Source organism: Mus pahari, chromosome 23 (genome assembly GCF_900095145.1).
Source record: "Mus pahari chromosome 23, PAHARI_EIJ_v1.1, whole genome shotgun sequence".
Lineage (NCBI taxonomy): Eukaryota > Metazoa > Chordata > Mammalia > Rodentia > Muridae > Mus > Mus pahari.
The window spans coordinates 10,668,766-10,683,316 of record NC_034612.1 but is presented as its reverse complement, the minus strand read 5'-3'; the positions used below and the strand labels follow the sequence as shown (position 1 = coordinate 10,683,316).

Genomic DNA, 14,551 nt, shown 5'->3' with positions numbered 1-14,551 from the left:
GCTTTCAGGTCACTGAGAATGCAGAATATGGATTTATCAGTGAAGGCTCCTTCCGAGCTGGGAGGTACTAAAACCCAGGGAGGTATGGGATGCTCTGTGTGCTTCTTAGTTACCATCGCTGTGGTAAGCACCGGGCTGGAAGTCCAAGGCCCAGGTCCCTCCCATTCCTAGCTTCCTTGGGTCTTTATTTCCTCATCTGTTTGACAAATGAATCAACTGGACAGTTCCCCATTCAAATCTAAATTCTTGTGTGTGTGTGTGTGTGTGTGTGTGTACATGCTCATACATGTGTGCATGTGTGCAGGTGGTGGTCTAAGGTCAGCAATGGTGTCTTTCTCTATTGCACTCTACTTGTTTTTTGAGGCAGGGTCTATCAGTGAACAGAGCCCACTGATGGGGTACAAGCCACTGGTCCATGAGCACCAGGGCTCCCCCTCCTCTTACCTCTGCCTCCTGGTACTAGGATTTTAGCCCCATACCCCCTTATCCAGCTTTATTGTGTGTGTCCCTGATGTAGGTGGGATATTATGCCGTGACATGCATGTGGAGGTCAGGGAACACTCTCCTTGCACATTTAGGTGTGTTCCAAGGATTGGATTCTAGTTTCTGGGCCAGATTTACAGAGAGGGTTTTAATAAACCATGGCCACAGGTCTCTGCCAAGCTGGGGACCCATCAGGGCCTCACTGAGACTTCCATGGAAGTCCTCTCTTCTCCAGCCCCTTCAGCACTCAGCACTGGACACTACCGTCCAATTGTTGGAAGGAGAGAGACCTCTTCACAGCCTCACACACAGAAAATAAATGTAATAGAATATTTAAAGCACAATTAGCTTGATCCTCCCCCAGATCTGCTCAGGACCCTCAGCTGGCCTCCTGTCCTCCCATCCTGGCACTTGTGGGAGGGGCCTTCAGCATCCCAGTTCCCTCAGGCAAGGTCAGGGTTCACCAAGGAGCCTCTGCTATCAGCCAAGCTATGAAGACTATCTTATTTGGTAAGGGTGAGCCTCTGACCTGAATGACAAGGCCATTGCTTCTGCTTCTTCAAAGGAAAATCCCTTAAAGCCACCTATGAGTTGTGGCCCTAACCATGGGCAGAGGCACTGTTCAAATAATTTCCTCAGTTGTCTGCAGCAGTTGCAACGGGGATTTAGGCATGTGGGGGTGGGATGCGTGTGTGTGTGTGTGTGTGTGTGTGTGTAGGTACATATGTGTGTGGGAGGGGCTTTTTATAGTTTTCTATAGTTTTTATAGCCTTTTGTCCTTTTGTAGCCCAGGCTGGCCTCGAACTCTGTGCCTTCTTTGCCAACCTCCCAGGCATTGAGATCGCAGGTGTGGACCATCCTGCCATGATGAATATTCACTCCTGCTGGGCAGGGAGAGGTTGGCATGGAGACAGCATCCCCCTCATGAGGGTGTGTCCTGGGCACAGGTCAACACTTTATGCTACTGCAGTGGAGAGTGGCAACTGAGTGATAACCCAGGTGGTGACAGCTGGGGAGAGAGGCACACCCCTGTGAGCTCAGCACTTGGGGGGCAATGGGGCAGATCCCCCCATTCACATCCATCCTTAGCAAAGTAGTGAGATCCCATATTAAAGAAGGATGTGAAACCTTTGCCCTTTATGGACAGACAGACAGAGGGGGGGGTAAAGGGCAGAGAGATTGGTTTGGATTAGGCCTTGGACGATAGGCACATCATGGGTGTGCATCTGAGAACCCANAGAACTGTGAGACACTAAGTCTGAACTAGAAGCTAGCCAGGACCTTGCAGATGGCGCATTACAATATCCAGCGTGGACCAGTCAGCTGTGACAAACCCACCACAGCTGTGCTGAAACGGGTGCCTGACATCGGCTGGATTTATCTCACTTGATCTTCATGTTTTACTGACATGTGTGTGAGTGTGTGTATGTGTGTGTGTATGCTTATCTGTGTGTGTTCTGTTGTTAAAAATCTAGGAGGCTATCAAATGATCCTTCTCTCATAACAATTGATGATCAAGAAGGAGGATCAACAGACACTATGTTCAGGATGCCTCCTGGTCCACAGCCTGGTGTGATGAGGGTTTGACCATCCAAAGAAATGCCAGCAGGTAAACAAACCCCAGAGGATCAGGGAGCCCAGGAGCCAGAGGTGGCAGGTGCAGAGTCTGATCTGCATAGCCCCGCCCTTCCTGGGAAGAGGAACCAGCTATGGATATAAGGGGCAGCTGACTCCTGGGGCAAGGCTGCAGTCAGCAAACATCCCTGCCCTCAGGATGGAGAATGATCTCAGCAGCATTCAGGCCAGGGAGCTGGACCAGTTTATAGAGGATCACCTCCTTCCTGACCTCACCTTCCTGACGGAGGTCAGAGCAGACGTGGAGCTCATAGGTGCTTTCCTGGAGGAGAGATGCTTCCAAGGGGCCGACCACCCTATGAGGGTCTCCAGGGTTGTGATGGTGAGTCCCATTAGCCTGAGCTGACCAGGATGGGGTGGGAGAGGACTCTCAGAAGCCAGACTGCTTCTTAGTGGGGCGTGAGTTACCTACCTGCTCTGTGCCCAGTGTCCTCACGTACACCCCAGCTATGGTACAGGGCAGAGGACAGAACAGAGACCCCACTGCTGGGTGACTGGACTGATGGACGCTCATTGCCCATGTTTCCATCTGTCCCATGGGACTGTGTGACAGCAATCCCTGCCACAGTCACTGTGAAGGCTACAGACATGTCGTGTTGTAATAGCCACTCACCTATGTCAGGGCTGCAAGTGTGTTTGTTAGTGATTGTACTCAGCATTTTACTTAAGGAGGACCTCTACAGATCATTCGTTAATATTTTCTCTATTTTTTTCTTTTTGGGAATTCAATTTCCTTAATTTTAACATTTGCCCTGTGTTCTTTTAGTATTGTTGCAGACTTTCTTTCTGGAGTCATGATGGTCATGGTCTTTTCCTTTTAATTCTCTGCTAACATGGGGAATCGTGGCAACAGGTTAATATGTCTGTGGTCATTTACTCAGTCTCCTCTGACCGATTGCCCACCCACCACTTTGTACTTGAACCTGACCTCCCCAGAGAGTTCTCCTTTATTACACACACACACACACACACACACACACACACACACACACTTACTTAATTATGGATAGAAACAGATAAAGCAAGGATGTTCATCAATCTGAGTCTGGCTTATGTCCTGTACCACAAGGAGATCCAGGACCATCTATTTTCCTAGAGACCCCAATTTCACTCTTCAGGGCTGAATAGAATTCCACTACACATGAGTGAGCTCTCAGTGGTGGATTCCTACTCTATTCAGCATTTGGACTGCCCAGCATGGCTCTCCCATTTGTCATTCTCATCCTTGTCTTTTAGGGTGGATCCTATGATGAACACACTGCACTCAAGGGCAAGTCAGAGGCCAAAATGGTGGTGTTCTTTAACAATCTCGCCAGCTTTGAGGAGCAGTTAAAGCGAAGGGGAGAGTTCATTGAGGAAATTCGGGAACACCTGTGTCAGCTGCAACACGAGAAACAATGTAAACTGAAGTTTGAGGTCCAGAGCTCAGAGGAGCCTAACTCCAGGTCTCTGAGCTTTAAGCTGAGCTCGCCCCAGCTCCTGCAGGAGGTGGAATTTGATGTGCAGCCAGCCTATGATGCCCTGTGTAAGTCAGCGAGCAACAGAGCCTCAGCCTGCCCTTTCTCATGCCTGAATCCTTTCTTCTATTTCTCTGTGTGTGTTTGGTGTGTGTGTGTGTGTGTGTGTGTGTGTGTGTGTGTGTGTGTGTGTTGGGGGAGCATGTTTAACATGTATTCAGATGTCTGTTCACATGTTTGCCTGTGTGGGTGATGGCCAGAGGCCAGCCTTGGAGGTTGGTGACTTAGGAGCCTATTTTGGTTGAGGGGTGACCTGGGGTTTGCTGCCCCACCTTCATGGCTCTTGCAGTAAGAAGCTGGGGTCAGGTGGGGTGTGTGCTCTGATGGAGCTGAACCCACAATCTCTGGCACCTGGAGCCTCAGGATGTCAATTAGGTACAGCACAGGGCTGGGGGGAGGGGATGCTTGGTCTCCTAGAAGTGTCTGTAGGCTATGAGTCTCCACTTGTAAACAATTATACTCAAACATATTCAGGACACATTTGGGCTTCCTCCACCCACTATAAGCCAGGCAATTTGTTTTCTTGTTTTGAGATAGATGGATGGGCCAGTTTCTTGTCCACTTATCTAATCAGACAGTGAGTCTGAGGGATTCTCCGATCTCTACTTGTCCAGCTCTGAGATTTTGGTATGGACCCTCACGCCCCTCAACCACAGCTTTTAACGGGGGTACTCAAAATCTGATTTGGTGGTCCTTGTACTTCTTGTAAGAAGCCCTTTACCCATAGATCCATCTGCCCAGCCCCTGGAACATCCAGAAAACTGCATGGTGAACAGCTGTCTACATGGCTGAGATTGGGAACTGTGTGTCTCTAAAAGTGGGACAAAAATATGGCTAAAAATTAACATCTGTTTCATCTTCTGTCAAAGAATAAGAAACCTCAGACCTATGCAGTGGCCTGGTCTCTGTGCATGGGGGTTGGAGTACAGGATGCAGAATTTCCCGGAGGTATCTGCTCCCCTCTAGAAAACTAGAAACCCAGCGCATATACCTCAAATCCCACATGCACACGCATGTTATATAATTGCACATTAATGAATCTCTACATTAAGTTCTCTCATACTAGGCCTGACTGACAGAAGTATGTCTCCAAAATTACAAATTGCCCAACCTACACCCCCCCCCAAAAAAAGCAAAGCAAAACCAGGAACAGCCATGAAAGACCAGTATGAGATTGGGGAGTTTAGAGAATACTTGGGGCTTTACATTTGGGGGGAGGGGGAAGCACAGCACCCCCTGCTGGCCGCTGTGTGAACTGCTGCTGTTAACTTAGAGACAAACCCTGGGCTTAGGGGAGCCATGGAAACCATCCAGAGTCTCAGGCAGCAGGGACTGAGAGGGCCAGCCTGCTGTGGGAAGCTGCAAGAAGCTTAGAACCCTGCTCAGTGGAGGGGGCTCAGAGGGGGTGACCCGGAAATGAGCTGGGAGGGCGGCTCCTGCAGAAGCCTGTCCTGCTCATGGACTTCCCCAGCCTGAGGCAGCTTTCCAGTGGGATAGGAACTCTATCCTTGAAGGACTGCCTTGGGAATGTTCTTATGGATGACATCCAAGAGGACCACAGCCCTAACCCAGGTAACTTATCAAATGAGACCTACTGTGTGCTGGGCCCTAAAATAGTACATTAGCTCTTGAGAACTTCCTGGATCACTGAGGGACTAGACTTGTCCCAAGCTCCATCAGTGAGTGATTTGGGCCTGTGCCAGCATCAACGCCTGATGGTATGGCCTGCTGCAACCATGGCTACACACCTGAAGACACCTAAGGTGCAGCCTGCTGCCTGGGTAGTCTATTCAAATGTGCATACACACCTACACATAGTCACACACACATCAGTTCCATAGCCTGCTCCCTGTCCACTGTAAAAGTTTGCGGGACACACATTCACCACGATCGCCACAACCACTGTACCCTGAAGTTCTCAGGAACTGGACAATCAACACTACAAGACATTAAGTCAGGCACTGCAGAGAATTGTGCACTGCTGACACACAGTGACTGGGGAGACAGCTAGTGGATAAGGGTGATTGCTGCACAATCATGAGGACCTGAGTTCAAATCCCCAAAGCCCACGTAATCTTAGGAAGTTCCACCCATTGGCCTGTATCCCTGTTACTATGGAAACAGAGACAGGAGGGTCTCTGCGGCCTGATGGATGCCAGCCAAGCTCCATGTTCACAGGGAGACCCTGCTGCAAAGGGAGGGGGTGATTTTAGTTTACAAAGGAAGATACCCAACCTCGTCTTGTGGCCTCTGAATATGTGTTTGCCACAGCCATGCACACACAATCCACCCATCACCTCAAAATAGGGAGAGACTGTAAGCAGGAGATATGATACACAAATTCAGTAGGGTGCTCCATGGTACACCACAGCATGGTTGGCCATTGACAGAAGATGGTGTAGCCCTCTTGTGTGTGACCACAGTGTGCCGTTTCCTCCCACCACTGTCTCCAGACCTGTGAGTAAGGCGTCCTACTATGAGCAGTTGGTGTCACAGACTTTCTAGGTCAGTTCACTTACGGAGTCCAGAGGTGTGGTGGGCTCATGTCTGTATGGGGAGTGATGCTTGCTGTGGACAAACTTTGCCCTGTTCACTGAACCCCACAGAGAGTGATTGTGACCCTAGAGAGAAGGAAGATGCGCAGAGCAGGGATGAGTCTAAACATGAGAGATACTTTATTTATAGATGAACTGAGAAACAACAAGTATGCTGAACCCCAATTATACAACAAAATCTACACCCAACTCATCCATGAGTGCACCACGCTGGAGAAGGAGGGCGAGTTCTCCATCTGCTTCACCGACCTCCATCAGAACTTCCTGAGATATCGCACGTCCAAACTGTGGGATCTTATCCGTCTGGTCAAGCACTGGTATCAACTGGTAAGGCATCTGACCCAGATCCTGTGGACTCTATGTGTAGAGAGTGGGATTCTAGCCAGAGAAAATGTTTAGTCTAGCTTGCTGTCTATGGACATGATAGCTTTATCACATGACCAAGAGCACCTTGGGAAGGAAAGGTCTTACTTGGTTAATATCCCAGTCAGGACAGTAACTGAAACAGAGAGCATGGAGGAATTCTGCTCACTAGTTTGATCTCTATGGCTCACTCAGATATTGTACAGTCTACATGCTCAGGCATAGCACCAACCACACCCTCACTTATGAATATTTCCACACAGATGATTAACGGTGCCTCCTCCCTAGGACCAGTATCTGTCCTAGTTTGCTCTGACTGCTGTGGTAAAGATGCTACTGCAAAGTAAATTGGGGAGGAAAGGGATTGTCTGGCTCACGTTCCTGCACCCCACTCCATCTCTGAGGGAAGCAGAGGCCATGGAGGAACTCTGATAGTTGCCTGAGACCCTTGGGCAATCCATCTGATTTACAAACAACTCAGGACCATCTGCCCAGGACAGGCAATGCCCACAGTGGGCGGGGCCCTCCCACACTGATCATAAAATGCCCCACAGACTTGACCCCAGGCCAGGCTGATTTAGGCATTTTCTCAGTTGTGGGTCCATCTTCTCCAGATGGCACTCTCTGTGTCAGGTTGACAAAGAGAAATAAAAATACCACAAGGGGAGAGAACAGAAAATGGAGGAGGAAAAGTGGTTAGAAGGGGAGCAGAGCAGAGGGGTTCAGAGAAACTGGGTTTGAGGGAATAGCAAGGGGACCTGATGCTGTAGGAGGGAGAGTGGATGGGGAGGGAGGACTTCCCATGATTGTTCTAAGTGATTTCTTCTAGTCCACCTTCTATTCAGCTAACTCTCTCTTCAGCCGTGTCTAACTTGCTGTTCCATAGCTGTTGCCTCATTTGTGTCATGTCTGCTTCCTTCTTCAGCAAACCCTTCATGTCCCTTTCTATGGTTTCTATTGTTCAGATATTACCTCTTTTAATGGGTAATTTCTCAACATTTTTCTAGACTATTCTTTAAATGTATATGTGTTGTTTGTGTGTGTACCGCAGCATGCTGATACTAAAGTCTGGCTCCCTACTTGGTTCTTGATTTGGCCAATAAAGCAGGTGGGAGCCAATTGCTGGGTGAAGGGTACAAGCGGTAACTTCCGTATTACAGAACGAAAAAGAGACAAAAGGAAAGAGAAAGGGCTTTTCAGCCAGGCTTCGGAATGAGGAGCGGGTAGCAACCATGTAAGATCTTGAGGTAGCTAGAACTGGCTGCCTCCTCCTGAGGTGGATGGCTGATAAGGTTAAGGGCAGGAGGAGCTGCACCCAGGAATCATTATCTGGCAAGTTCAAAGATAAGACAGCTGTCTAAATGTGTTTCACCCACAGAGTAAAAGTGGCTAGAAAAACAGAAGCCAGGTCCTTGATGGTGGCTTGGCAAAACTAAGCCAGGAGGGGCTGCGAACGCAATCACAGGGCAAAGACTGTAGTTGGCTGTTGGCAAAGCTAACCAGGGAGGACCAAGCAAATAGGGAGTGGGGCCAGCTGTAGCCGATCTCAGAGCTACACTGAAAGCCAGGGCCACAGTCCCAGGAGAGGCAGAAGCGTGTTTTAAAAATTACAGCATATACCTGTTCATGGGAGCAAATGTCTTTGTGTGTGCATAAGATTGTGGCAGCCAGAGAATGAGGGCAGGTCCTCAGTCACCTATCCACCTTCTGTAATCAGTCAGGGTCTCACACATGACACAGAGTGTGCTGGACCAGCAGGTCTGGACCATCCTGCAGCCCCTGGAAGCCCCATCTCCAGCCCTTTAACATAGGATTAGGGGTCGGCTTCCTCAAGAGCCTGACACTCATGTAGATACTGAGAATCTGACCTCTAGTTGTCACCCCTGCATGGGGAGGGAGGTGCATTACCTCTGAGCCATCTCCCTGGCCCCTTCCCAGTTACTTCAGAGACCATGAGAAAACTTCCATAGTGAGCACTCCTTACATCCCGCCCCCACCGTCACTCCTAGCTGTCACTCGTGGTGTCTTGATTTCTCCTGTGCCTGCTAGAGAATGCTGTCTTTGTAGAGCACACAGGGTCAGTCTCAACCACTCAGCTCTTGCCTATAGCACAGGAGGGGCCAGAGACTGAATCTAAATAACTGGGTGTGCAATGACATCATCAGGAGGCAGCTGAATTGAGCCTGTGAGCAGTGTCCCCCACACCAGAGCTGAGAGCCCCATTTTTTTCTCATTGCCTTTCTCTTCTCAGTGTAAGGAGAAGCTGAGGGAGCCGCTGCCTTCACTGTATGCCCTGGAGCTGCTCACAGTCTATGTATGGGAACTTTCGAATAAAAATCAAGAAAAAACCACAGCCAAGAGCTTCCGGACTGTCTTAGAACTGGTCGCCTATTACAAGGATCTTCGAATCTACTGGACATGGTATTATGACTTTCGACATGAAGAGGTCTCTGCCTACCTGCAAAAACAGGTCAAAAAAGCCAGGTAGCTTGTCCCCACGTGGCTCTGCTCCCCGTGGGTGTCAGGCTGCAATCCTGGGAAAAGGGAGACGTGTGAGCTCTGTGTCAACGCAGCATCTCCTGCACCTGGCACTGTCACCTGACTGGCATGAGGTCCTAATGGGTTACCTTGTCTGGATGAGGAGACCAAGGCTCTGACCCAAAAAGCAAAGGAAGGGGAGGACATGGAGTGGGGACTGAGGTTTTCTAACAGTAACAGCATCTTAAGTGCTATGAGGCACCAAAGACCTGAGGTGGACCTTACCTGTAAATAATGAAGTACTATGTCACCCGAGGGAGTGACATGTCCTGATCCTGTGATCAGTTTTCCCACGAGACTGGCTGGTCCAGCTCTCCTCATCTCATAGATCAGAGATGCTGAGGGACCTGCCCCAGGACACACAGCTACTAAAGGGTAGAGGATTCGAACCCAGGCCCTCTGGGTCATGCCCAAGGATCCCTCCAGTCTTGTGTATGCGGTGGGGCAGGGGCTCTGGCCAGGCTTTGGATAGGGATGCTCTGCTGGGCTCCTCCCCTGCCTCTGGGAAGTGGATCTGAGGCACTGTTCCCTCCCTGAATGTTGCCCTGCAGGCCTCTGATCCTGGATCCAGCAGACCCAACAAGGAACGTGGCTGGTTCAGACTTACAGGCATGGGACCTGCTGGCAAAGGAGGCTCAGATCTGGATGCAGTCCTCTTGCTTTAGGAACTGTGATATGTCCTTTGTGCCCACCTGGAATTTGTCGGTGAGACCCTGTCATCATCCTGTCCCCTTGCACACAGCTTCGGTCACTCCATCTGTTTGGAGAATATTCTTACTGAGATGTGATCTGTTTCTAAACACCGCCACAGTCTTGTGGAGGCCAGCTGCTTGCCTTCTTTTACAGCCATTTTCGTGACATTCAGAGCTATCATGGGCTGGCAGGATGGCTCAGTGGGTAAAGGCACTGCCAACACTGAAGACCTGGGTTTGATCTCTAGGACCCAAATGGTAGACAGAGGAAAACAAATCCCCCAAATTGTCCTCTGACCTTCATCTCTGTGCAGTTACACATGTGGACATGCATGCACGCACACACACACACACACACACACCCCACAAAGATGGAGATTCAGAACTGAGGCCACTGGCTCAGGGGCACTCTGCTAGACTGTGTTAGGGCTGGGACCCCATGGACTCTGAAGCCCCTGTCAGGTCCATGAAGCAGCCTGTCTTCCCCATCTCATTGTCATGTGGCCAGTGGGACTCCGTGGGGTTGTGTCACAGCCGTAGATGCACCGAGGGTCATGTCCTTGGACCATTCCCCTCCCGGGGCAGGGTCTGCCTGATGCTAGGGAAATGATGATGTCACGTGTGACCTCAGGGTGGGGATGAACATGGGTGCAGTGATGTGGGGAAGAAACCTCAGGAGCTCAGGAAGGAAGTGGGAGGGGACCTGGAGGGAGGCAGCTGGGGGAACAGTGGCCTGTAGTGGTGAGGCCATGGCTCCCATTTAGCAGATCTATTAGTAAAGAAGGGCCTGCCTGTAGGTCCATATGGACCCTCAATGGGCATAGTTATGAAGGTGTCTTGATGGCCATCTTTTCTACCCCCATGTGTGCTGGCTCCATTTCTCAGGAGATCCATGTGCGATGTCCTGGTACCCACCTCACGGGTCTGGTTTGTATCCACCTGCAAGGAATGCAGGCACCTGACATGATTGTATGCTTTTCATTGCAGCCAGAGAAACATGAGTGTGTCTTCCAGTGAGTGATGCAACACTTGCTCAGAAGGCTCCAGAGTCAGGGTCACGGCCTCCTCTGCTGTAAGACCTTGACCTAGAGAGGACAGGATGGTGCTCAAGGCTCCAGCGAGGGGCATCCTACCTGTGATCAGACTCCAGGCTTCTACTCCCTGCCTGCCCACGGACAGCCTTCCTCACAGCCTGCTTCGTCTGCCTTAACCTCCAACAGTGTTCTCTGGGAGTCAGGCTGTGATGGCCAGAGAAGAACACAAGCTTGACTTCCATCTGTCCACCTGTTGGGAGGTTCTGTCCAGTCGTGTCTGATCGTCATCAATAGACCACAGCAAGACTCGGGGTGGGGTGTGCACTGTGAGGGAAGGAACTCTAGAGTACACGTGTGCCTGTGTGTTTAAGGATGCGGTGTGTCCATACCCAACTAGAAAACTTGAGCATGTGTTACAAGCTCCACAGGGGCCCAGGTTATTGCCAAAAGAGCAGCGGAGAGAGCAGAACCAAACTGCTACACGTTCTGATGTTGGGTAGCTTGGGATCCTTCCAGATCTCCTACTAGAAACCCAGACGAGAATCCATGGCTCCTGCTGTCCATTCTCCAGTGACAAGATTCTAGACCTTCCCCATCCCACACGGAAACTGTTCTCCAACCTCACATGACCCTGGAGCTCTGGGAATCTGGCCAGTGTGCATCACGGTTTGCTGATTCTGCAGCACGCAGACTGAGGTCCATGGCAGTGTGGGGAAAAAAAATTGTGTGCAATCTGTGAGCAATGATGACTTGAAAACTTAGTTGTCTGTGTGAGGGTGAGATTTGGAAGCACTGAATTAAATCACAATGCACTGACTCAAACTCAAAACTGGTTCATTATTTCTCCTTCATGTCCTTTCTTAATTGCTGCCTTTCTATATTTCATTCTTTTTTTTTAAACCTTTGCTTTATTAAATCTCATATGTCTAGCCTGGAATTTACAGAACTCCAAGTAACTCGTCGTCCCAACTTCTGGAATTACACACACACACACACACACACCAAAATTAACACAGAGACCTCATGGTTCCACAGGTCAGTGTGCTGAACCAGCACCTCATGAATACACAAATACATTAGCCACAAAAGACTCCACATGTTCTTTGTCCACTTGGGAGTGTCCGCTGCTCACTAAGAAGGCAGGAAACTGCTCAGAGCCACCAGCTCCCAGCCCCCTGCTCCTGTCCCCACACCCTATTCCTGTCCCCAAAGTCCACTCTCAATTTCGGTGAAGTGGGAGGGGTGGGTCTCCCTGGCCCACATTCCTTCAGTTCACACTCCAGCATCCCTGAGGATGAGGAGCCCAAATGCCCACGGCTGTTAGAAGATGAATATCCCAGGGACCACAGAGCCCTTCACACTCTGCCTGGTGCTCTATCTGAGCCTACGGGGGACATGGGAATGCTGGTCTATGATTCCAGCCTTGCCCCTCTGAAACACCACCAGATCCACAGAGTTTTAATAAACCATGGCCACGGGTCTCCTGCCAAGCTGGGGACCCATCATGGCCTCACTGAGACTCCCACGTAAGTCCTTCTCTCTTCTACAGCCCCTTAGCACTCAGCACAGGACACTATCTTCCAGTTGGACCGGATCCTGCTCTTCTTGGGCCTGGTTCTCGCCTTCAGGTCTGCCATGCAGTGGCTCCCTCTTGGTGAGAAGGGAGACATGGACCATAGCCCCTCCCTCCATTCCTGACATCCTCTCCAAGCAGGACACCCCCAGAGGAGCCCCCGAACCACAGCAATTGTCCCAGACCCTGCCCTCCCCTTCTGGGCTGGCTTGTATCTGCAATCTCAAGCTCCACGGAGAAACATGGACTGTCTCTGTCCTCGGCATGGCCCTGCCTGTGCTTAGGGGACATCTGGACACCACGGGCAAGGAGAGGCAGAACCTGGGACACACGGCAAACCTGGGTCCCACATTGCTCATACGATGGTCCTGCCCTGAGGCATTTGGCATCCTCTCCTGATGGGCTCAGTGCACAGAGTGTGGAGGGAGGGTAGAGGCTGAGACTGACGGCTCCAGCCAGCTGGAGGCACAGGTGGACAGGAGTCTTGCTTGTGACACTGGAAAGGGCCCACCTGCTGATGCCTGGACTCTGGGATTCTAACCCAGAGCCTCTCTGCTCTTTAAACCCTGTTGTCACCTTGCCATGAGCTAATCCACACAGTTTGTCCCTGCAACCTGGGATGCACCAGGACCCTTGCCTTCTCAATGACTCTGGACCTGTCTCGCACACAGAATCTACTTCTCTTGTTTCTGTTTCTTCTGGGTTTTGTTCCCACCTCTGGTTCCTTGCAGAGTCTGTTCCCAGCACCCTGCATGCTGTTCCACTTCTGCAATTGGCTGGAGGTCCTGAGTTCTTCTATCCTTGGCTAAGAGGTTCCTGCCTCAGGGAGCAACTTAGGAGCCCTTTCTAGGGTCCCGGGTAGAGTCAGCTGCCCTCCCCACCTCCCATAGAATCTTATAAACTGAACTTCCTGAGAAAGGGAGAAAGAACAAGGAAAGCCACGTGGGTCCTAGAGACTCTCCAAGGCTGAATATCTAGATAGAACTTAGTGATGGAGAGTTGGAATGTTGCCGAGCCAGAGCCAAATTATCTTGGCCTCTCTTCAGCACTTTTAATAGGCACTCATTGCCTGCCACTGTGTCTTACCCAGCAGGGAACCCTGCCAATAAGGACCGGCCTGGCTAGATCTGCCCCTGGGTACACTAGTGGCAGGGATGCTATAGGGAATAACTGGACACAGTCTCACTGGATTTGATGACCACTCCACAGAAGGACACTCCAACCTGGTACTGCACATCTCGCGGGGAAGCCACGTTGGGCGATCACAGGCCTATAACAGAGGTACTGCAAACAACAGCAAAAAAAGGGTCACTGTGATAGCTCAGAGGGCACAAGTGTTTGTCACCAAGCTTGATGGCCTAAGTTTGGTCCCCTGGACCCACGTGGTGGAAGGAGAGAGAGCCGACTCCTACAAGTTGTCCTCTGACTTCACATGACACACAGGAAATAAATGTCATAGAATATCTAAAGCATGATTGGCTTGATCCTCCCCCAGATCTGCTCAGGACCCTCAGCTGGCCTCCTGTCCTCCCATCCCGGCACTGTGGGAGGGGCCTTCAGCATCCCAGTTCCCTCAGGCAAGGTCAGGGTCCACCAAGGAGCCTCTGCTATCAGCCAGGGCATGAAGACTTTTTTCTAAGGGCCAGCCTCTGACCTGAATGACAAGCCCATTGCTTCTGCTTTTCCACAAGAAAATCCCTTAAAGCCACCTATGAGTTGTGCTGTCTTAGTTAGGGTTTTACGGCTGTGAACAGATACCATGACCAAGGCAACTCTTAGAAGGACAACACTTAATCGGGGCTGGATTACAGGGACAGAGGTTCAGTCCATTATCATCAAGGAGGAAGGAGCATGGCAGCATCCAGGCAGGCATGGTGCAGGAGGAGCTGAGAGTTCTACATCTTTATCTGAAGGCTGCTAGCAGAAGACTGGCCCCAGGAAGCTAGGATGAGGGTCTTAAAGCCCACGCCCACAGTGACACACCTACTCCAACAATGCCACACCACTCCATCAAGGCCACTCACCTCCCAACAGTGCCACTCCCTAGGCCAAGCACAGAAACCATCACACGTGGCAAAAAAAAAAAAAAAAAAAAAAAAAAAACCATGGGAGAGCCATGCGGCCATAATCCCCTCTCTCTTCTGTCCCTTGTTGTCTGCAG

General features: G+C 50.6%; 1 protein-coding gene across 1 annotated transcript; it reads left to right on the top strand.

Moving 5' to 3' along the window:
• The first annotated feature begins 2,230 nt into the window (after positions 1 to 2,230).
• LOC110339086 (inactive 2'-5' oligoadenylate synthetase 1C) lies at positions 2,231 to 11,749 on the top strand. Its single transcript, XM_021222568.1, has 6 exons — positions 2,231 to 2,440; positions 3,355 to 3,643; positions 6,321 to 6,517; positions 8,805 to 9,037; positions 9,643 to 9,796; positions 10,771 to 11,749. The coding sequence occupies exons 1-6, from the start codon at positions 2,258 to 2,260 to the stop codon at positions 10,798 to 10,800; spliced, it is 1,086 nt and encodes a 361-aa protein (XP_021078227.1). The 5' UTR covers positions 2,231 to 2,257; the 3' UTR covers positions 10,801 to 11,749.
• Positions 11,750 to 14,551: the final 2,802 nt, after the last annotated feature.